Consider the following 25,576-nt stretch of genomic DNA (forward strand, 5'->3'; position numbering starts at 1 on the left):
CAAAATGGGGAGTGACTGGTAACGGACACAGGGTTTCTTTCTGGGATGATGAAAATGTTCTGGAATTACATAGTGTTTGTGGTTGCATAATTGTAAATACACTAAAAACCACTAAATGGTCCACTCTAAAAGGGTGAATTGTACAATGTGTGGATTATGTCTCATTAAGCTGGGTGCTTTTTTTCGTTTGTTTTTTTCAATTTAAAAACTGAGGCAATAGTGAATGGACCGTTCCTATTTAGGAAACGATGCCAACACAAAGTTAACCAAGAATCAACCTACTTGGCCCCGTCACCACTTAAAAACAAGAACTAGCGAGTTCAATTCTCCCGTCCTTACTACAGGGTTTCTGTAACATGCAGGCGACTGCAGTCGCAGGCTAGACCGGGACAGTCCTAAGAAGGAGCTGAGGCCGTCACTTTAGAAACAGAGACGGAGGCCGACTCCGGGGGCCGATGAGCAGAAACAGATTAGATGCTGCAGGGCAGAAGGTGACACTGAGGCATGACTGAATGTGTCAGAGACTGGAAGTAAATCATTTACTACAGTTCTGAAATGATGAAGCGATGATAATGAACAATGTACTAAAAGTGGAGAAGCTCCTGACCACATGAGCGAAGAAAATCTGACTTTGGAAATAACGGCATCTGTCTGCTTCCAGCAGAAAAATCACCCCAAGATGACATTTTGCCAGACCCATAGTTCAACGGAGGCTTTACCTGGCAGCGGATCATGACATGGGTCACTTTGGACTTGCCGTCACTGCTTTCCCCCTTGTCATCACCAGTTCGGACAGAGAGAACAAAATCTCCAGGGTGGCTCTGGCTCTCTCGTACCAGAAAGCTCCCGTGTTTTCCTTTCTCGGTTAGTAACTTCTCTGCTTCTTTCCCAGAGAGGTGTCCATGAAACCACCTACGTTGTTTTTAATGAAAAGAAATTGAGTTCGGCCATGGGTTCACAACATTCTTTCACAAAACTACCATATAGAGTCAGCTCTCCTAAACACAATTAAAACACAGACACGTCCCCTCCAAGAGACTGAGTGATCCCGCAGAAGACAGAATTTGCAACCCAAGCAGACAGGAAAAATGACAAAGATGTCAAGAACGACTATTAAACTTCTTAAATGAGCCCAGTCATTTGGAGACAACTGTCCTCCATGTTTCCTACTTCTTTTACACCTCCCATCTTTTAAAAACATAATTTATCATTTCTCCACACCCAACACTAAAAGGACTAACTGTTTAATCACAGCCATTTAAAGAGATTATAATAGAAAGTTATGGTAGAGACAGAATCATTTGGAAGTTTGCCCTTGCTCTGGCATGTGAACCAAACTTACAAAGGATCTTCATTATAAATCAATTCAAGCATTTCCAATTTTTCCATATTTCCAACCTCTACTTGGACAGTCTCCAAGTTTGCTGTCAACATCTTTGGCCTGAACACTGGGTTATCATTTCAAAATGTAATGCATATAAGACTTGGAGCAGGGGTGAGGGATTTTGCTAAAAAGGTGAATTCCCATTGCTCACAATACGCTAATTCTGAATGGGGCCCAGCAATCTGCATGTTTAACCAGCACACCAGAGTCCCGCATAGGCCGCCGTCCAAGGACAAACTCTAAGACGTTACTTTAAGTTACTACAAAAACATCTTCACATAGTTATATTAATAATGTGGCCTTTTCCCTCGGGGTCTCGGTGAGAAAACAAGCACTGTCACGGCTGCTCATGCTGTGGCTCCTCACGACAGAGGTATACTTGTATACTTGGAGTCATTTTTCATCCACCCTCAACTAAACAGAGTAAAATTTAGAAATAAACTGCAGAGAGCTGGCAGATAGCCTTTTGCTTGAAGCTACAGTGGTGGCTGGAGAAACAAATTATCAGCATGTAATAGCACAGACATAGAGGTGCAAGTTGGAGAAAACTACCTGAAGACACAAAATATACAAACCTAATTAAGAGACCCTGCATTTGTACTGAGTCAGAGGAGACTGGAAATGGAGAAAAGCAGTAAAATCAATACAAATTAAGTCAAGCCCCAGCTTACCTCAGCTTAGATCTAATGGGCGGAGGGGGAAGAGCTCTGAAATAATATGATTCCCTCTAAGCAAGGTCATTCTCATACATTTGTGGATAACAGAAAAGAGCTGATGAAAACTCAGACCCTCGGGGTTCTCTGCTCTTCCACTTCTGAGCTTAAACTGACATCTGTTGGTGGCACTGCTGAATAACGGGTCGGGAGCTACTGCACAGAACTGCTGAGACTGGTGTCTCCAGCATCATTGGTTTTCCTCTCATAACTCTCCAAGATTATCAGCTGAAGCTCAACAATCTTAACATTACGGCTTGTACTAAGAATATACAGGAATAGTCTGAGAACCCTGTAGAATGAGCGTAAGTAACAGTGATGAAAGCTTTTGCAAGAAAAGGACACTGAGAATAACCTGATCCTGTTACTCTTTAGTAAAACTTTAAAGACTGAAGCTTGGGGTGGAAAAAGCAAAGGGATTAAGAAATACAGATTGGCGGTCACAAAAGTCATGGGGATGTAAAGAGCAGCTTTGGGAACATGGTCAATAATGTTGTAATAACTATATAGGGTGTCAGGTGGGCGCAAGATTGACCAGGGGGATCACTTCCTAAGTTACATAAATGTCTCATCGCTATGCTGTACACCTGAACCTAATATAGTGAATGTCAAGTATAATTGGGGAAAAAATTTTAATTAAAAGCAAAACAAAACAAAACAAAAAAAAGATTGCAACTCGAGAAAGATATAAGCCAAACCCCCATAATGCACTCACATAACAGCTCAGGCATGGGAGACACTCAGACTCTGCTGTTCCTCAAACGTCACTGACCTTTCAGAGGTAGGATCTGCACAGTTCAGAGGGTATTTGAGCTCAATAACGTCTCCATTCTTCTCTTTCAATTGCCCATGATGTTCCATGTAATACTGAACCAACTCAGCCAAAGTGGCAAACTTCTCCCCTCCATACAAGTCATAGTAATCACCAGTGTTCTGAATCTTGATGTGGGTGACAGCGCCATTTCTTCTAAAATAGTCCATTAGAAAGGCGGGGGGGAAAAATAAATAAAGAGCTATGCTGGTAAACATGGATCTCATATTCATTATCAGATTTCACCTAAACATTAATACAAACCCAAGGATGGAGTTTACAATTTCCCTGTAAGAAATGCAATGAGTGAAATAACCACACAATGATTTCAACAAAAAGAACTGTGCTTATTAGTTTCCTTCCCTTGTACTTCTACTTTGAAAGTCAGACCTATTAAACTGCACATATCATATGACAATGATTTTTCTCATCATTAATCAAGACATATAATCAAAGTGAAACAAACATATATCTACTGTATAATCCAGTAAATCCACTCCTAAGTGGATTTGGGCAAATCCTTGCCCCAAAGAAATGAAACTGCATGGCTACCAAATGACTTGTATAAGAATATTCATTGCAGCCTTATTTATAATAGAAAAAAACTGAAAACTCAAACATTTATCACCAAAATGGATAAGCAAATAATTGCATACTCATACAAGAGAATACCACACATCAATTTAAAAAAATCACTGATACATCAACATGGATGAATCTCAAAAATATTATGTTAAGAGAAAGAAGCCAGACAAAAAAGAACATATGACTTCATTTATATGAAATTGTAGAATAAGCAAAATTAGTCGATGGAGGTAGAAATAAAAATAGTGGTTGCCTCTTTGAAGGAGGGAGAGTAAAAAGGGGGCACAAGTAACTTTCTAGGGTGATAAAAAAAACTCCGTATTTTGACTGGGGTGTTGGTTACATGAATATATACATTTGCCAAAATTCATCTCACTGTACACTTAAGATGCTGTATATAATTGTATCTTAAAAATCATTTTAAGGACACATATAATTGACAGTTTTCCAGCATAAGATGACTAATGATTCCACTGAGTCAACATAACACTGGCCAAAAGTTTCTAAAACTTGATATTTTAATTAGCCTAGGCAGTCTTTGATTCCTACTTGGTTTTCTGAACTACTAAACACATCTCAAAGACACCCATTTATCACCTAGGTGAACCCAAGGGGTCTGGCAACCCCCAACATATATTTATTACCATCACCGACATATACGTATTTTTAGTCTGACCCTGTATCATTACTGATGAAGCCTCTGGGAAACATAAACACATTTCTGCTAAAGAAAAGGAAGATGGGAACTAAGGAATGTAAGAAAAATCATCCCCTTAAATGTTAGTGACAAGATCTACTTCTGATTTTTGGTGACAACCTTTTTCAGTGGGTAAAAAGGCACTGCAGGCCACTCTCCTCCAGCTCGCCTCACTCTATTTTAACACCTGAGCTTTTAATGTCTAGCCTTTACTTAATGACATAACACAAAGACATTCAGGTATGGACAAATCAATATACAGCGATACAGAAGGATCTCGAAGGCATCATGCTGCATGAAAGAGGCACAATGCAGAACGATATGCTTAGCACGGACCATTTATGAAAACTGAACACACACAAGTAATACTATACATTGGTCACGATACAGACATACATACACATATATGTATATTTTATTATACATCATGTATATAGTATATTATTTATTATATTATAAATATGTGGACTGTTTTTTAAGGAACTAGGCAGAAACTTATGATAATAGCCTCATCTGGGACAAAGGGAAAAACAGGATCAAGGGTAATAAGGGAAGTTTTGCTTTATTTTATATTTTATTTTGAAGAAAAAAATGACTGGCAATAAATATAACATGGGTGATTGTCCATACATTTTTGTATTTTTCTGTATTTTTTTCTCAAAATTAAAAAAGGATGATCTTCTGTGACTAACTGAATAGACAGCAACATAATCACCAATTTTTCAGCATGGGCACACAACAAAAAGGTTAGATCGCCTGCAGAGAACCAGAACAATAAACACACACACACACACACACACACACACACACACACACACACACTACAGTATGTATAACATATATCATATGTAAGGAACCATAAAAAGTAAAACTTCGTAATATTGCAGAGTTGTTAAAAGTACTAGTTCTAAGACAGTTCATGAAAAAGATATTACAAGTGGCCTTTTAACTTGATGAAAAGATGTTCAGCTTCAATTACAGGAGAAATGAAAACTAAAATTCACTGAGACAGCATTTCTCACCTATCATGTTGGTGAAAATGGAAAACTAGATAATACTCAACTAGTGACACTGTGGAAAAACAGGTACTGTACTTTCATACACCGCTGGTGGGAGTACAAATGATCCAGTCATGATACCACTGCGGGCACTACAGAGGGGTATGTGGAAAAACCACGCTACGTGTACTTTTACTCTCTGCCCCAGTCATCTCACTCCTGGCAATTCAACTTGAAAATACATTTCCGGAAGCACAAAACATATGCAAAAGTTTATTATATTCATTGTGGCTTTATATACCATTGTAAAGCATTGGAAACAAATTCCCATCTGTAGGAAATTGTATAAAGGTATATGCTATACAACTGATTAAAACAATGAGGAAGCGTACTAAAAGATTAATGTAAGTGAAAAGAGTAAACTACAAACAAATGTATTCAGTGTTCTACTTCGTGTGTAGAAAGAAACACAGAAGGATAAGTCAGATAACAGAAATGGTTACCCACAGGGACAGAGTGGAAATGAGGTACGAGGGGTAGGGATAAGAATGGTATTTCTGAGAATATGCCTTTTTATATAGTTTCCTTTTACATCTTGTAAATGTTTCACACAGTCAAAAAATAAAATTAAACCAACAAAGACCAAAAAAACTGAATACATAAGAAAAAGACTGAATACAAAATGAAAGAAATGAATCCAACTTTGTAGTAAGTTCATTAACTTCACAGAAAATGATGAATTCCTGTAACTTCTGAACATAGCGCTGATTGAAAACCCTAAGTGGGATATATTCAAAGAACAAAAAGACTCCAAAGAAATCCTGAGCTACACTTAATGGGTTTGTAATTAGAAATGATAATGGTACAGTGATTCTGAGTCTCTGTTTGTATTACAGGATTGGGCAAATGAGGTCATATATTGACAGGAGAAGAGAAACACAAACATGGAATGGAAAAAGGTGAGGAAGCTGCGTTGAACTGGAACTATCAGTATGAACACTTGGTTTTAAATATGTAAATATTTATTTCCCAGCTCTGTCTGCTGTAAGGGCCTAGAAGCAATGAGCCTCCAAGAGCATAAACACTAAAAGATGGGGCAAACAGATACTATGTGCTTCCTGATGGGAAATAACGGGATGGCTTCAAAAGCCTTTATTGCAGTAGTGAGGGAAATTTGAAAATGACTACACATTAGATAATATCATTGAATCAATGTTCAACTTTCTTTTATATAATGATATTGTAGTTATAGAGGAGAATGTCCTCATTGATAAGACATGCACTCTGCAAGTATTTAGAGGTAAAAATGAATGTCCTGATATCTGCAACTTATTTTCAAAAGGTTCAGGAGAAAAAAAGTATGTAACACAGACACACTCATAAAGAGAAAGAGCAAATATGGCAAAATGTTTACAGGTAAAGGGAGGGTAGGTGTTCACTGTATTTCCTCCTTCAACTTTTCCATAGGTCTGAAATTCCTCAGAATAAAAAGTTGAAGGAAAAAACCTCCACCATTTCCATAATCTTGGGTCTGCTGCTTAGTGTGTTTCCCTGAAAATAAGACCTAACTGGAAAATAAGCCTGAGCAGGATTTTTCAGGATGACATCCCCTGAACATAAGCCCTAATGCGTCTTTTGGAGCCAAAATTAATAGAAGACCCGGTCTTATTTTGGGGGAAACATGGTAGTAGCTATGAGACCAGCTTACTAACTTAACCTCTGTGTCTCCGCTTACTCACATGTAAGATAAAAGTAATAGTGGTTCTTATTTACAGGTTGTTGGGGAAATTAAATACAATGATGAGTATAGAGCACTTAGCACGTCAGCCTGGAGTACGTCAAGTCCTCAACAATGTTTGCTATCATCTTCATCATCATCATCGTCATTTAATCTCCATCCAAACTCTTACAGATCAAATGTCCCATAACTTTAGGTTAGAAGTCTGTACTGCCAAAAGCCCAGAAAATTCCTCCAAAAACTAATCTACACCAAAAAGGGACTTCCCAAGTCCCAAAGGGCTCCTAAATAAATCCTGAAAAACGCATTTTACTTACATCTTTATTTAAAAATAATAATAAAAGTGAATTCACAAAGCAGTTCATTTCTAGCCCTTGGAATGAGCTGGAGTAAGGAGACTGAGTATATAAGTGTAAGTCAATTTCTAGAAAACTCTTCCACACCTTCTCTAAGAGACATGTAAGAAGATGTTGGCTGTGCTGTTCAGAGAAATTGAAAGCAACCCAACATCCAGCAACAGGGGACGGGATCCACTGTGGGACATTCACACCATTCAAATATTATATAGCCATTAAAATTAATAATTAGACCTGTATGTACCAGCACAGAACTTAAAAAACATTAAAGGAAGTTACAGAATAATAACATACTTTATAAAGCCATGGATGTGAATTCTAAAAACACACAAACCAACTTGACATTGTTCCTACACCGTCCGAGTATGAAAACATGTTCAGGAAGGATATATGCCAACCTCTCGATGGCGGTTTCCTCTGGGGAAAGAAGGGAGGGGAATGGGACTGGGCAGGGGAACACACAGGACCACAACTTCCTCAGTGATGTTTTATGTCTTGAAAAAGACAAGGGATCTGAAGAAACTCTTTAGAAGTATTTTTCCCACTAAGAGATCAATAGAAGGGAAGGAAACATGCAGGACACCAGGGGTCAGGATGCGTGGAACCAGGAGAGGGAATCGAGCTTAGGAATCTGTTATACCCGGCTCCTACCCATCCTCAGCGTCAGGGGAGAAGAAATGCCCACCATCACCCCCTTCGGCTGAATTTCCAAGCCTCTCAGTCGCAGGAGTCCCCGTCCTGAGCCCCATAAGCAGGCTTGAATCACGTCTGATCTGTGGGCCAGGCCTCACCACAGGGCAGCGGGCAGGCCTGCAAACTCTAAAGGAGGGCAGCAAGTTGTCCACGCGGGGTTTGAACGTTTCCTACCTGGAAAACACTCTCAGGAGTCTCTCTTGGTCTTCCAACTTACCTAACGGAAAGTGTGAAGTCTCCAGGGTTACTTTTACTGGGCCTTGCCAAAAAACTGCCATCAACTCCTCTTGTCAACAGTAGGTTTTCGGCCTCCACGCCAGTGATATTTGGGTGAAACCATCTTGAGAGAGAGAGAGAAACAAAAAGCAAAGGATTCTGTCAGCACTAGTTTCCACACCATCACAGCTGAAACGCCTATGAGTAGAGCAGCTAATAAAAATACAAATCAAGACCCTTCTGCCCTCCTGCCTCCTCTCCTTGGTCACAGCCACAGTCACCCCCACCCCCTCGCCTTCCAGTGGTAGAGGCCTGGGATCCTGCCAACACAGCTGCTGGGGCTGGGGGCAGGGTCAGTGGGACTGGGGCTGGGGGTATGGGCATTAAGCCAGGCACTTGGTTGGCCAAGCCCAAAAAGACAGTCCACAGGGTCGGGAGACCGAATGCATGGAGTGGGATTGAACAAATAACTAAGTAAACATATTGAGGATAATGGGAGCCAGGCTTCGCACGTTTGGAGGAGATACAAACACGGAATAAACCCTGTGGTGGTAGATTCGAATTGGAGGTGTCATCACAAACTCTAGTTTTCAATACACATATGGAGATAGACATGCAGATGTAGAAGTACACATGTATGTTTCTGTGTATGTATATGTACTGTATACACACACACATGCATACATATTTTCCTGGCTCCTCTGAAAGGGCCTAGAAGCAGTGACACCCCAGTATCCATCAGCACACCTAGTACCCTTATCTTGGTTTCTAAATACCATTCTCCAATGAAAGGAACTGGGCTCCTTGGAGAAACAGCTGGTTCCAGGGCTGGGCAGTAATAGGAAGGTGAGCCTGAAACGTCTCATGGTGCCACAGTACGAAAGCGCTCCAATGAGAACATGTCAAAAGGATACAGGGCGGCCTCCCACTGGCAAATCAGAGATATTTGTACCTCAAAGTAAGCAATGATAAAACTAACTATAACCCATTGAATAAAATAGGAAACCAAGAGTCCACACAGAAATTAATTTAAAAAAACTACGGTTCCTCAAAAAATTAAGCATAAAATTACCGTATGATCCAGAAATTCTACTTCTGGGTGTATCCCCAAAAGAACTGAAAGCAAGGACTCAGACATTTGCACACCCACGTTCATAGCAGCATTATCCATAATAGCCAAAAGGTAAAAGTAACCCAAGTGTCCATCAACATTTGAATGAAGAAACAAAACATGATTATACACATTGATAGAATATTATTCAGTCTTAAAAAGGAAATCCTGTCACGTGCTACAACATGGGTGAACCTTAAAGACATTATGCTAAGTGAAATACACCCGTCACAAAAGGGCAAATACTATATGATCCTACTTAGCTGAGGCACCTGGAGTAGTCAAATTCATAGAGACAGATAACGGAATGGTGGTTGCCAGGGTGGGGGAGAAGGGGGAAAGGAGAGTTATTGTTTATGGGGACAGTGTCAGTTGGGAAGATGGAAATGTTCTTGAGACGGATGGTGGTGGTGGCTGCCAACAATGTGAATGGAATTAATGTCACAGAACTGCACACTTAAATACGGTTAAAATGATTTTGTGTTATGTACATTTAACCACAATTGAAAAAAAAAAAAAAAAAACGCATGAGGAGAAAGGGAAAGCCCTCTCCAGGAGAATCACAAAGAATCACATATAATAATTATAGAAAAAAAATAACAGAAAATCACCATTTGGTAACAAGCATATTAGTAGTTCTGGCAAGAATCATCAATGGATGGTAAACCTAGTGGGTGACCATTTCAGGGAGGACAGCATATTGACAGCAACTCAAAGCACCTCTCCAGAAAATGCTTAGTAATTACTTTTTACTTAACAAGCAAACACTACTAACTGAAGTTCACACCGGAGAATTTGACAGATACTATCTTAACCAACTGGTGAAAGTGAACATGACCAGTTATGGGTGAAACTGACATCATGTGCCTCCTGACGTCATGCGCTGAGAAGAACAGTGTTATTTCTGTGATACGCCTGCCAAAATGCACTGCCTAATCTAATTATGAGGAACATCAGACAAACCCTAAGTGAGTGACATTCAACTAAGTGGCATGAACACTTCAAAATTTGTGAAAACCGTGAAAGCGGGGGCAGGGAGGGGGGTTATCAAAGAACTATACAGATTACATGCCAGTAGCAAGACACAAGTAATACAACGCATGATGCTTTCTGTACTGTATGTATCATGGACCACAGGGAAGAGAGACAAAGGGAAGAGAAGGGCTTTTGTTACTTGTTTTGCCTTTTGCTATAAAGGACAGTAAAGAAACAATTTGAAAGAGGGATAGGAATTCAATGATGGCACTATCATAATGTAAATTTCCCTGATTTTGCTGAGGGTACTGTGATTATGTGTGTGAGTGGCCTGGTTTTTAGGAAAAACACACGGAAGTATTTTGGAGTGATAAGGCATCATGTCTGTAACTGCCTCTCAAACAGTTCAGAATAAAATTATATATACTGTGTGTGGGGGGAGGCATATGTGGTAGAACGTTAACTGATATATCTGGGTGAAAAGTAAACAGTTCTTTGTACTACTCTTGCAACATTTGTGTAAATTTGAAATTATTTCAAAATAAAAAGTTTTAAAAACACACTAATAATGAAATCCACCGTGGGTAGCATCTGCTTCAACAAATTCCTCTCTAGCAGTCTCAGAACTGTTCGTCTCAATTGGCCATTTAAGTTTAATAGTAAAAGACTGGTTAACGATTACAATGCATCCTTATACCTTCAGAAAGAAAGGAGAATATTTTGTGGACCATTTGGTTTATTTTTTTTGTATGGCAGTTTTTAAAATCAGTACTTTTAATGGAAACAACACGACAAAAAAATCTGTCCCAGAATTGTGAGACCCATTAAAACAACGTTTCATGAGGGGAAAAAAAAAAAATTCCTCTAGTTTCCAGCAAGATTTCCCTCATGAATTCCAAGTCACCATTTGTGGGAAGAAGAGTCATCTCTAAAGTCAAATTATCCTGGACCTTTAGAGGCTAATTCAATGCTCCCGGGAACATTAAGTCAATATTAAAAGTGGAGTCCTGGGACTGACAATCAAATGAACTTTTAAGAGACTGCTCAACAAATATTGGCCCAATTAAAGTGTTTTACAGCAGTGAAGCAGAAAGACAGCGCAAGGGAGAAGGGACCGCTGTCATAAACCGTGTGTTAAGGACAGAGTCCGACAGCGTTCTGATTAGAGCTCCGATCACACAGACCTACCGGTATGTGTACACCTGAGCTCTACCACTTACTAGCTCTGGGACCTGGGCAAGTTCTTTCCACCTCAGATTTTCTCATCTGCAAAATGGAAATGATACTTCTTAGGTTCATTTTAAGAATAAAATGAGTGGAGTCCCGTTGGCTCAGTTGGTTAGAGTGCAGTGCTCATAACACCAAGGTCACTGGTTCGATTCCCACATAGGCCAGTGTGCTGTGCCCTCCACAACTAGATTGAAAACAACGACTTGACTTGGAGCTGATGGGTCCTGGAAAAACACACTGTTCCCCAATATCCCCCCAATAAAAATTGGAAAAAAACAAAGAATGAAATGAGAATCCATACAATTGAACATTATTCAGCCATTAAGAGGAATGAAGTACTGATAAATGCTACAATTTGGGTGAACCTCAAAAACATGCTAAATAAGGCAGACACAAGAAGCCACATGTCACATGATCCCATTGATACGAAATGTCCAGAATAAGCGAGTCCATAGAAACAGAAAGTAGATTAGTGCTTACTTAAAGGGAGAGGAGGATAGCTAACAGGTACAGGGTTTCTTTTTGAGATAAAGAAAATGTCCTACAATCGTACTGATCCTTGCAGTATGTGGATATATTAAAAACCACTGAACTATGTACTTTAAATGGGTGAAATGTATGGCATGTGAATTATGTCTCATTAAAGCTTTTTTTAAAGCATGAACTGTGATAATAAAAGAGAAAGCTTATTACATTCATTCGTTCAGTAAACACTAAGCCCTATCCCAGGCAAGGCATCTAGGCACTGAGAACACCACAGTTAATAGAATAACATCCCTGTCCTCAAGAAGCTTTCTTTATGATGGAGGAGACAGACAATAAAGAATAGTATAAAAATAAATAAAATGCCAGATGGTGATAAATGCCACAAAGAGGAATAAAGCAGTGAGAAGGGAACAGAGACAGAGTGAGGTAGATGTTATTTAGATAGGGTGGCTGGGCAGGGCCTCAGCGCTAAAGTAACATTGGATCAGACCTGGCAGAAGTGAGGCAGCAATGTGCAGATATACAGGAGACAGGCATACGAGGTAAGGGAAGGAGCAAGATCAAGGGCGCAGGGGCGGACTGTATTTGATATGCCCAGGTACGCAAGAGACCAGTGTGACTGGAACAGAACGGGTAAGGGACAGGACATGAGGCCAATGAGATAATAAAAAGTCAATGATGTATGGCCTCGAGGTCCCCGTAAATCTTCAGCCTTTATTTTTGGGGAGGGTTTTAGGCAGGGGAGTGACATGATCTGACTTAAAATTTTAAATCATCTTTCAAGTTAGTGTGCAAGGAAAGCACACATATGGGTTAAGAAAGCTACTGTGATAAACCAGGCGAGAAATGACACAAGGACCACGGTGGCAGCAGTAGTAGTAATAGCCCAACTCGGAATCTTTTAAGCGCAGACAATGGAATTTCCTAATCAATTACACCTGGGATGGGAAAGAAAGAAAAAAAGTAGCAACGACTCCTAGGTTTTTGGCCTAGTCAACTAGAAGGATGGAAGTACTGTGCATGGAAATATGGAAGGGATATGGAAAGGAAAAACAAATGTTGGATTCTGTACGTGTTAAATTTGAGACGCTCAGTCGTCTAAGTATCTCGTACCTACTAAGCACTAAATGTCAGACATTATTATTGACAACCAGAATAATAAATATAAAACTGATTCTGACAAGAAATCAGAAAAAACAAGAATCCAGATGTTGTCTATTGACATCCCTATTGTTTATATTAACTGAAATTTATTTTACTTTTAAGTTTTCTTATGGCATCTTACTAGAGTTTGGGGGGGGGGGATCTAAACATCATTCTGATTGTCCTACAGAAAAATCACAAGGCTGATATCAAAAGGAAAAAAATTTATTAATTTGCTTTTTACTCCCTCGGAGAGCTTGTGAGAAGACAGAATTTCACCCAGGGAAAACTGAACCTCCACTTATATGATACCTATCATATCACTCCAGCATCCAACACATTTGCATTCAGTACGATCACTTACACTATCCATTATTTTTAAATCTTGTCCACAGCTTCTTTGATTTATGGTTCCCACCTAGGTCCCCACAGCCCTAGGGAATCAGAAATGAGTTAACAGAAAGCTTCCAGTTATTTATAACTTTTCAAAAAGTACAATGGAAATCTTACATTAACCCTCAATTTGTCTACCTATATCAGCTAATTAAAATGTCAAATCCCTTTTGCTTTTGGCTGCAAAACAATTGTTACTTGGTGGGGTAGTCTGAAGCTGAGTGGCATATACATCTTCCTCTACCAAGGGGAAAAAAAGGGGGGGAACTATTACATAATACAGTTTTGGAAACATTTTTCTTTTCAGAATATTAGGTTTATAGTTTAAAGAAAGAGAGAAAGAGAGACCCCTTGAGGTGACAAGGCTGGGAATCGTATGTGGCATGTGGTGGCAAAGCCTTCCTGGTAAGAGCATGGACTCTGGAGCCAGACTGCTTTGGTTCGAATCCCAGCCCTGATGTGAATCTACATATTTCCTGGGGAAATTAACCCAGAACAATCATCCTGACACATAATCTAATGAAACTATTAGACTTCAAGAGAAAGGGAAAAAAATCCTCAAGGCCTCCAGGAAAAACAATTAAATAAGTTACTACAGGAAACAAATTAGGCTAGCACCAGACTTTTCAAAGCCAGCACACACAGCAAGTTGACAAGTGGACCAGCGTTTTTTAAAAGCTTCATGAACGAAAGTGTAAACCAAGAATTTTATATGCAGCCAAATTATCCTTCAACTATCAAAGATATAAAAAAACAGGTTTCAACGTACAAGAACTAAAGGAATGTTGTACTTGTCAGCCTTTCCTAACTTATCTACTAGAGGACAAGCTTCATCTAACCAAATGATAACAAGCCACATCCACAAAATAATTGATGGTGAGCATTTAAGAATCTATAAAAGTATGTGTTAAGACTAAAATGAAGATGCAAATGAGGGTAGAAAACTAATGAACACGGTTATATATCGTAAGTAGAAATCCTGCAACTAGAAAATGGGAAAAGGAAAAGGTAAAGAGAGAAGAACTTGTACAGGCCACAGGCAATGGATGGGTGTTAAAGGATAAAGAAAAAATCTGATACAAGTCACACAATAAAAATTAGATAAGACAGAAGACTAAGCACATTCCAAAAGTGTAAGGACAAAGGTGACCAATAGAACAAAAATACAAGCCTTCTTACATACCCCCTGAAAAACTGTTTTCGACAAGCATAAAGAATGAACATGTCTTAAAAAAAATACATACATCTTGTATATATAAAAACACATTACATATAGTTATAAAATATTATGCTAGAGTTGAAACCAAACCTATCAGTCCTAACAGTGTGAGTTTGTTCTCTATTAAAACAAATCAACAACCCATAATGAAGATAGAACACTATAATTATCTATGTACCAAATAACACAGTAATCACCTTTGTAAAGCAAAAACTGCACCCTACTCCTAATTCTAATAAGATTCTAATTATTATTAAAATAAAATGATGGTTATATTGTAGTATTTCAAAAATACCCTTGAACCTACAATTATCAGGTTAATGAAATGAATAAAAGGAAAATAATTTTACCTCCCCCTTATGGAAGGTGAAAGGTTGTTGTTCTCTCCCAACATCTTACTCCATTATTAGTCTTCATTAAATGAAATACTGCAGGCTCGGCAGTTGCTTCGTTCTTAAACACTGGTCATCCAGCCTGGGCCCCACTATCTATTTGCTGATCTGTTCCCTTACTGCCATCACTGTCATCTCTTTTTTAAAAATAGGTTCTAAAAGAATTTCTCAGGTTTGTGCGCTACCACGGTGACGGCAGCCTCGAGCGCAATATTTACTGCTTCCATCAAGATCTTTTTATTCGGTTATCCTGATTTTCATCCCCATTTAATCTTTCCTTATCTTAGCCAGCTACTTTGGGCTCCTCTAATTTTTTTTATAGAGTCAATGTCCTTTTGGATCTTGCTGAGAACAAAAACACACACTTTCTAAAATCTTTTTAATTCATGTATTGTAATAGCACAGATAGGTATAAAATTCAAAAGAAAAGGCCTAAGCTTCTCTCGGGCTCCCAGTTGCACTCTTCAGAACTATAGTTAGCAGTTTCTTAATCTTTCAAGAAATGTCTCATGCATACACATATACTTACTTATCTACGTGTGCATATGTGCAAACACACTACTGCCTCCATGCCCGCCTGTGTAAAATACACATCCACACAGAATCTTCCTATTTTTTTCACTTACTTGGACCTGAAGATCTTTCAATATCAGTATATTCTTTTTAGCCTTACTGCTACACAATAGTCCATTCATAATTTATTCCCTATTCTAGGACATTGATACTATTTCTAAGTTTTTGTTATTACAAATAATGCAGGAGAATATATCCTTTACAACCATCTTTACACACTTTTATAAGCACATGTATAAATTAAATTTTTAGAAATAAAATTGCTTTGTCAAGTTTTTTTTTTTACTTTGACAAATTTGCCAAATTGCACTAAAAAAAAGGACCAGTTTCAACTTCCACAAACTGAGTGTGAAAGTCCCTGTTTTCTCTCACTTTTGCCAATAGTACATATATTAACAAACTTTTTCATCTTTGTCTATCTGATTAACGGAAAATTGTACCATTCTAGTTTGCATTTCTATGTGAAACTAAGCACTTTTTCATGTTTTCAGACCACTTTTTTTTTCTTTTCTGTGAGTTGCCCGTTTGTCATTGCTCATTTTTTTAGATGTTTTTTTCTTACTGACTTAGAGGAGCTCTTAATACAACCAAAAAATAACTCTTTATTCTATGCGTGACAAATATGTGACTTAGCTTTATTCCCGTTTTACTCTGTTTGTGATGGGTTCCCCCCCCCCAACAGAAACGAATCTGGGCCTGATTAAATTTATCAGATTTTTCTTTTATGGCTTCTGGGTTTCTTGCTATGTTTGCTATGCTTAGAAAATACTTAACTCTCAGTATTGTTGTGAGACAGAAATAAACTAATAAACTAATACACATAAAATGCTTAGCACAGACCAGTCTGCAGAGTTTCACCTTTGGAACTAGAAATTTAGTTTTCAGTCAGAATAAAATACAATAGTCACTGATGTTAACAAGACCCTGCGAGGTGTGGCCCCTACTTGACTCTCGTGTTCTGGTGACCTCTCTGTCTACTTCAAATGTATCACATGTGGCTTTTGCACTTGCTTTTCTCCACATTCAGATCCGACCTTCTCAATGAACCACATACTCCCTGTGGGTGATGCCAACACGGTTCTAATCACACATTTCTACAATTGCCAGGTTGCAGACTAGCCTGGCAGCTCTGTGACAGGGCAGAGAAGCTACCTATTTCTTCCCCAACGTGTACCTCCAGCGCCTAGCAACAGGCTAACACGTTATGCCTTAGGAAACACTTGTGGCTGAAAGGGAAGGAAGAGGGCAGCGCTGGGGTGAGCTTCCATCACTGCTCCCTCCCACATCCACGGTCCCCCGTCTGACCTAGGTGGTGTCACAGAAGGCTGTCAAAGATGACTCCCACACGCACGGTCAGGAAGAGGCACAGACGTCAGCTGGCTAAGGCTCTTGGTTAAAAAATCTGGTGTTTCCAAATGCATGAGGAAAGAGCCTTTGGGACAAGTTTTGGCTTATGCACAGGTGCCCAAGACATTCACTTTGGAAATTCTGATTAAAATGACTGCCATAGCACACAGATAGGGGAATATCTCCTCCTCAGCACCACACACGGTGTAAGAATTGACTGAGTACCAGAAATGACAATTGCTGGAGGTGAGGCTAGCTAAAGACCACCAAGACCCATTAGGTATACTGGCAACAGGAGATCGGGCAGGTGGCGGTCTCTCTACCCCTTTATTAAATAAACTCTATTATTCCATCTATGACTTATAATTATACCTATCATGTTATTCAGAGTGAACAGAGGTGAGCGATGTTTACAGGGAAAGCTCAGTAACCAGCACTTAGCACAAAGGCTGGACAGGATAAGGAAGGGCTTAGTAAACATTTGTTATCACTGTTGTTATCATTATTATTAGTAGTGGAAGATATGCAGGCAAGATTCTTCTCCTGCGTAATTATGTTAGTTTCACACAGGCCATTTTGACGTAAGTGTCATTTGTGTTACACGGCCTTGTCATAAACTTAACTTCACGGCTCAGGGGCTGTCCCTACATTATTTCAAAGAGCACATAATTAGAAATTAAATGTTTTTCTCCAGAACCCAGGTACTTGAATTTTGATATACTGTAAACTCTCCTTCCTTAGCTATTTTCTTCAAAAAGCATTTGTAATTACCAAAAACTCTTTCCCAATTATATGTGTAATATTTGTGTCCAATCACCGACAATTCTGTGATTTACAGTATGCTTGTCATTAACAGCAACAGTTAGAGCTCATTCAACCCGAGAGCTTAGTGAGGGTAAAGAGCAATGGAATTAACAGAATTAATATTATGTTATAGGGCTGGCCTCAAGGATTATAAACTTGTAACATTGGGAACCAAGGCCATACATCTCTAAGCCCGCCCCCGCCCCCAGTAAGAATGCAAACAGTGGAGGTTACTTCACACACAAAAAAGTTATGTAGATGCACCTATATTACCTAAAAGGAGGGGGAAAGGCAAATTAGCATGATCCCACCTGAATTTATCAACAAGGTGATTAATATAGTGGGTCCAGACAGGATGAGAAGAAACAGTCGCTCCCATGTATACAGTAGGCATTTGATGAATGGCTGTTGAATGAATGAATTTGAGGGAGGTGAAGAAAAACCAGGGAGGATAAAATACGGACAGGAGGGGGAAAGGAGGGACGCAGAGAAAAAGTCACATGGGGGAGGAAAGGGGCAGAAAAGTGTCCTCCTCTTGCTCATTCTTAGTATCTGCAAACCTGCCAGCCCCTGACAATCTCTTCTAATCAGTCACGCTCTGGGCATTGTCTATTATTCACTAAGGACGTCAGGTCATAACATGGTCCAGGTGGGTACCACTCATTTCATAGAAAAAGCTGAAAATGTGCGCGCACACACACACAAACACACACACACACACACACACACACCCCACCATCACCACCACAAACAACAACAAACACTTGTGAAGAGCCTCAAGTCAATGTCAAAAACAAAATAAATGTCTCAAACACATGAGCCCTGTGCTGAGGGGGCCGGAAGAAACGAAAGACAGAACCCTGCCTGCAAGCCAAACTATTTGCCAGGAAGTCACACCAGAAATCGAATTCTCTCACTGGTGAACGCAAATTCTGCAAAGGCTTAGCTCTCTGAGGCTAGGAACTGACTTATGTCAAGTGAGTCTTAAAAAAAAGTGCTGATGAACCAAAAAGAGAATACACTGATGCTGAATATTTTGTTTTATCTATGCACCCCTTTCCTTTCCCCCGTGATGTGGGGAAAGTCAAGCCGGCCAACAGTTTTAGGAACTTATTCTCAAGGCGGCTATGCTAAAAAGGGAGTTTAAACTGGGGATCCAAAGTCTAATTTCAGTTTATTGCCTAAATGTAAAATGATACTGGGTTATCCCTCTGCTCCAGAAAAATCATTATCTTTGTCCTTGGGGAAAAAGTTTATGGTTTGGTACTTTCTGCAGATTATAAGAATTTTCCATTTTCTAATTAAATTTTAATATTCTATAGGAAAAGGATAAGTCATGGAGAAGGGGCAGTCGATAGGGACAAGCATTCTAAGTAACAGAGGCTAGAAAAACGTTCTGGCAGCTTTTTCATGGTAGTGGATACCTATGTCCTTATAAATCACTACCTTCTCATGGAGTTTCATCGGTCAGCATCTGTGCCCTGATGACACGGCAATAGAAGGAAACTGCCTCCAAAAGTCTTTCCATGAATGGCTTCTACCCTAGTTCAGAGCGTTCCCTCGCTTGTTTGCTCTCGCTGACTCCATGCCTGACTCCGACTATCCTTCCTTCACAGGAGCCAGAGGGATATTTTTAAACAGATCAGCTCATGCCACTGCCCTGATCACGTCCTTCTATGGTTTGGCGCTGCTCTTAAAAATACAACCCCAACTCCTCTCCATGGCCCTGAGGGCCTTCCACATCCCTGGGTGTTCTAGTCCCCCCGACACCCCCAGTCCCAGAGCGCCCCCTCATGCTCCCTTCTGTTCTTCAAGCAGTCCAGAAACTTCCCCCACAGCAGCGCTTTCACACCTGCTGCTTCCTAAAACCAGGAACACCCAATGCCTCAGCACGTTGCCTGGTACCTAGCAATCTCACCGTAAACAGTTCTTGAATGGATCCATGTTCCATTACGAGAGTGTCGATGGGATGATGAAGAGGTGGCTCTATAGCCCATTATCTTTTAAATAAACATATCGCATGTGTGTATAAACAGACATAGACAGATGTGTACATATGTGTGTATCAGGTACGAGCATATATATAAACAGTACATTCTATAATGACAGATTTCCATTTCAGTTTGTACTACCTTCATCAAACTCATTTGAGGCTGGCGTACAAGTCTGTCTCCCTCTCTAAATTCAATGCTCTTTGCAAACACGAACAGCATCTTTCATATTTCAGTGTTGCCAAGGACCATTGAACACACCAGTCTGCTGAATGCACACAAGCTTCCGACACTCAGTAATGAACTGGGCAGCATTTTGGGATGTTTGAATCCATTTCAGGGGTCTCAAACCCTTGGTGGCAGTCTATAACTCCCACAGAACCTGTCAAACATCAGTATTCGCCTTTGTGTATCACGTGTTGTTGAGTGGACGCCAACTCCTGGCGACCCTGTGAAATGACTGATGTCCACAACGCCCTGTCCTCAGCAGCCCTGCTCGGCTCCTGTAGGCGCGTGTCTATGGCTTCTTTTAGGGAGCCCATCCTCTCACATCTGGGCCTCCTCCTTCCCTGCTGCCTTCTATTTTTCCCAGCATTATTGTCTTGTCCCAAAAGCCCTGCTTTCTCACGAGGTCCCGGAAGTCGGATGGCTTCAGTTTTGTCATGTTTGCCTCCAGGGATGTTTCAGGCTTAATTTGCTCTGGGACCCACTTGTCCGTCTTTCTGGCGGCCCAGAGTATCCCTAGAGTTCTCCTCCAACACCATCCTGCAAACAAACCCATTTTTTTTTCCTATCAGCCTTTCCTTTCCTTATTTGCCTTTCCTTTCCTTGAAAAGGTCAGCATTGAAAGGCAAGCGCTGTCTGCGCTCCCCAAGGGAAAGAGGAATAAGCACAGTGTCCGCTATTGTTCTGCAGAGAAACAAATACAAACACGAGTCGGCTCTGTTTTTCCAGGATCTTGATGCGACTCACTAACAGTCTCCACATTGACCATGTGCGAGAAGGGTAAGTAACCTTAGCCGTGGCCCCTGCACTTGAGCAGCTCTGGCCAAAAACCCAAGCTGACATTGGGACATGACATTAATAAAGACATCCCAGTTTCAACTGCAAAGACATAGAACTGTCATTTTTCAGCAAGGCAAGTTTATTTACTCCCACAGGAGATAAACAAACATGGCCACCAGGGAGAGCCTGGGACAAAATGTACTTGACCTGTCATAGATAAACCAAAAGCCAAGAGTCTCAGAAGCAGGGGGAGGGGTTGCCTCTCCTCTCAGCTCAAGACACCGCACAGTGTCTTTCAGAGGAACAAAAGCAAATGTAAAGGATGTGCCATCGGCTGAAGGAAGACGGAAAATACAGCCAGCTTTGCCAGCTGAACAAGGCAGAGGAAGGCAGACGAGCAATCTCAAAATCTAAATTCAGTACTCCCACCGCTCAATTACCTGGAGAAATGTCATTTAATTAAATGCCTTCCTTTCCCTCCCGATGAGGTAGAGAAGTATGAGTACACTGAACACACTGACATTTTAATTACCGAATGCACACAAAAGCTAAACCCTAACACATGAACCAAAAATAATTATTTTGATAATGAAGCAAAACAAAACTCACAATAGTACTTGTCATTCAGGAGTTGGCTCACATGATCACCTCTTCAGAGACTTTTCCTAAATCCCTTATCAAAACTAACCACATTCTTGGAGCTCCATGCTCCTAACTCCGAAGACAGCCAGTTCGATTCCCACATGGGCCAGTGGGCTCTCAACCACAAGGTTGCCAATTCGATTCCTCGAGTCCCGCAAGGGATGGTGGGCTGTGCCCCCTGCAACTAGAAAACAGCAACTGGACCTGGAGCTGAGCTGCGCCCTCCACAACTAAGATTGAAAGGACAACAACTTGACTAGGAAAAAAAAAAAAGGCCTGGAAGTACACTGTTCCCCAATAAAGTCCTGTTCCCCTTCCCCAATAAAATCTTAAAAAAAAAAAAAAACACATTCTCCCCATTTGGTTTTTTTCCCTCCCAGCAGTTACAGCTTATTACCTAAAATTGTCTTATTTATTCATGTGTTTGTCTAATCTCTCAGCCATAAGAACAGCAATCTTTGCCCATCTTACTGCTTTTTATCCTGCCTGGTTCAATAACTACTGGTTGAATGAATGAATACTGAGGTTAAAAATAATTTGAAAAAGAAGAATAAAGGTGGAAGACTAACACTATCTGATTTCAAGACTTGTTATAAAGCTCCAATAATCAAGACCATGTGGTACTAAGAAAAGGATAGACAAACGGATCAGTGGAACAGAAAAAGTCCAGAAATGGACCCACATATAAACGGACAACTGATTTTCAACAAAGGTGCAAATTCAATAAAGAAGGAGGGTCTTTTCAACAAATCTTGCTGAAACAATTGGACATCCAAATGTCAAAAAGAGAATATGTATCTACACCTCATACCATACACAAAAATTAACTCAAAGTGGATCAGAAACCTAAAACTATAAAACTTGGAGAAAACATTTGAGACCTTGGGTTAAGCAAAGACTTCTTAGGAATGACACCAAAAGCATTATCCATTAAAAAAAATTGGTAAACTGGACTTCGTCCAAATTAAAAATCTCTGTTCTTTAAAAGACATTGTTAAAAAAATGAAAAGACAGAAAAATTCAGACTAAAACTTTGAACTTTTAGTTAAAAAAAAGAAAGAAAGAAAAGACATGCCACAGACTAAAATAAAATATTTGCAATTCTGATAAAGGACTAGTATCTAGAATTAAGAACTCTCAAATTTCAATAATAAAACAAACAACTAAATAAAAAAGAGGGAAAATATTGTATCAAATACTAGCTATGTCGCCAAAGAAGATATACAGACAGTAAATAAGCACATGAAAAGATGGTCTACATGATTAGTCCCCAGGGAAAATATATATTAAAACTACAATGAAAATGAGATACCACGACACACCCACTACAATGGCTAAAATTTAAAAACTGACCACACCATCTGCGGTGGGAATGCAAATGCTGTAACCACTCTGAAAAACAATGTTGCAATTTCTGAAAAAGTTAAAAATACATCTACTATATGATCCAGCCATACCACTGATAGGTTTACGGAAAAGAAAAGAAAGCGTACATCTATACAAACACTTGTACCTAAACATTCAGAGCAGTTTTATTTGTGATAGCGAAACTCTGGAAACAACACAAATGTCCATCAACAGGTGGATGGATCAACAACTGGCAGTACATCCATGCAATGGAGTATTACTAAGCAATAAAGAGGAATGAACTATTTGACATATACTACACCATGGATAAATCTCAACATAATTATGCTGAGCATAAGAAGCCAGCCTTAAAATTCCATTTAGATAAAATTCTAGGAAATGCAAACTAATGTATGGGGACACAGAGCAGAGCAGAGCAGTGGTTGCCTGAAAAATAAGGGATTATGAAGGACACAAGGAACCATCTCAAGCAGTGATGGACATGTTTCTTATCTTGATTGTGGTGATGATTTCACGGGTATATACATATATCAAAACTTATCAAATTGTACACTTAAATATATGTAATGTATTGCGTGTCATTTATACCTCAATAAAGTGGTTAAAAATAATAAAACAGACCTACAACCTGAAAAATAATAATTCCCAATTATGTGTGTTACGTTCATAACTTGACTTTTTTGGTGGCACACATTTCTTTGTTATAATAGGTGAGTCAGGGAGGGCTGGAGGAGAGGAGGAATTACTCCATTTCAAACTGTCATGTTTACCACTTGCTGGTTGGATATCCCCACACTTCCCTGCTTCTAGACGAACAAGCTGGACAATGTAGGGTCTATTACTACCCAACCCCTTACCCACCGCCAGCCCCATCTTTTGTCTCCAAAAGCAGCAGATCCTTACTTGTCTGGAAGAGCAGACACAAGGAACAAAAGGCTCAATGACTATTTGACAGATTAAAGAATAGACAACTGTTTTATTTAAAAGCTCCCTAAAGAATTACATTTGAGGCTATACACTGCCCTGTTGAAATGCAATTATGTATTACCCAGATCTGCAAGCACTTGCCAACAGACCTGTCCAAGTCCCTCACTTCCTAAGTTTCCAGTTTTCTTTTTTTCTCACTCTTTTCCTTCCAGATCTGTGAATAAGTATTGTGCAGGTGTATTTTGAGACGACATTCTAGTATTTTGAAGTCTCTCATTCAAATAACCCCAACAGGCTAAACAGTTTTTCAAATGTCTAAGACAGTGACCACAACAGGGCAACCAAAGAAAGGACTAAACAATGAGCCTTGTATGTGAAGGGTATATAGAGTGACTATACAAAAAAGCAGATCACCATCTGAAAACAACAGATCACCCTACTGTTTAATAACAAAATTAAGACCTAAAAATGATTAGCAAGTTATAAAATAATAGCAGCATAGTGATTAATAGTGGAAATTCTGGCTCTCCCATGTGTTGGTTGAGTGACCTTACGCAAGTTGTCTAACTTCTGAAACTCAGTTTACCCATCTTTAGAAAGGGGATAACAGTACCCTACCTCGTAGGGTTATAGTGAAGATTAAATGTTTGGCTTACAGTAACAGCTTAATAAATGTCAGCTATTAGTATTATTATCCTGAACTTTCAAAGGACCTCATTAATTCGCTAATCCTCCTTCTGACTCTCGGGTACAAATCCTGTCATTTACTAGCTTGTTACTTCGGAGCCTCAGTTTCCACATCCGTAAAAAGAAGGTCATTAACGTTACCTGACTTTCCGGGTTGTGGTGAAGGATTAAATAACGAGAAGAGACACAACTCCCTTCCCTCCCATCTCTCAAAGCGAATATTGCAGAGGAAGGAAATACTTCTAATAGCTGCAGATACAGTCAGTTTTTCCATTTCTGGCACGTGAAGGGTGGGGTGGGGGGAAAAGGAGATGCAAAGACGCCGACAAAGGGGTCAGGGGTCCCGAGTGAAGCCCCCAAAAGCGCGCGACAGGCAGAGCGACCTCGAGCAGCTCCACCGTCGGGGACCCAGCCCGGAGCAACTCCCTCCGCTTCCCTCCCGCGTCGCGGGCCCAAGGAGCCTCCCCAAGCGAGCGGGGTTATTTCGGAATCACCATGAGGCAATTCTCATGAGGCAATGGGTCAGGAATGCGGCGCCGAGCCGGGCCGCCGGCGTCCGCGGTCCCCGCGGCGGCTCTACCTGCCCCCGTCCCGACGGGCATCCCCCAGGCTGCGGGAGCCGGAACTCCGGGAGGCAGGAAATGAATGGAGACCCGAGGGGTGGGAGCGAGGTGGGACCGGACCCCGGCCCCGGGAAGGCGAGGAGTGTGGGGGGGAGCCTGTCCCCCGACCCCAGGCGGACGACCGAAGTCCGCCCGACGCGCCCCCTCCCGGGCGAGGCTGACCGAACACGACGGGGGCCGGGCCGAGGCCCGCGCCGGGCCCCTCCGGGCTCCTCACCTCCGCGATGTCATGTTCCTCCCGCCCTCCGGCTCCGCGACGGACCCGCTCCTCGCTCAGGCTCCGCTGGGCCTGGTCACATCGGGATGGCCCGAGGGAGGCCCGCTCGGGACCGGACGCGGGGCAGAGCCAGCCGGCCGCGCGCAGACCCCCCTCCAGGCCTGGGGATCCCGGAGACTGTGCAGCCGCCCCCCAAGCCCGGTTCGCTCCTCCTTCGCCCCCGCCCTTCGCCGCCGGCGCCATCGTGACGTC

General features: G+C 40.7%; 1 protein-coding gene across 3 annotated transcripts in view; it reads right to left on the reverse strand.

The window, feature by feature from the left end:
- The window catches only part of PTPN11 (protein tyrosine phosphatase non-receptor type 11), a 71,729-nt gene extending 46,188 nt beyond the window's left edge, over positions 1–25,541 (reverse strand). For 2 of the 3 annotated variants that reach the window (XM_019734066.2, XM_074321626.1), the window contains exons 1-4: positions 25,325–25,541; positions 8,193–8,315; positions 2,870–3,064; positions 720–912 (exon numbers count right to left, since the gene is read on the reverse strand). In XM_019734066.2, the coding sequence (XP_019589625.1) occupies positions 720–912; positions 2,870–3,064; positions 8,193–8,315; positions 25,325–25,338 (525 nt within the window). In that variant the 5' untranslated portion in view covers positions 25,339–25,541. Of the gene's footprint in view, positions 1–719; positions 913–2,869; positions 3,065–8,192; positions 8,316–24,625; positions 25,272–25,324 lie in introns of those variants that run through there. The other variant, XM_074321627.1, reaches the window with a different exon arrangement.
- Positions 25,542–25,576: the final 35 nt, after the last annotated feature.

The sequence above is a fragment of the Rhinolophus sinicus genome, linkage group LG16, assembly GCF_036562045.2.
Source record: "Rhinolophus sinicus isolate RSC01 linkage group LG16, ASM3656204v1, whole genome shotgun sequence".
NCBI classification, from domain to species: Eukaryota; Metazoa; Chordata; class Mammalia; order Chiroptera; family Rhinolophidae; genus Rhinolophus; species Rhinolophus sinicus.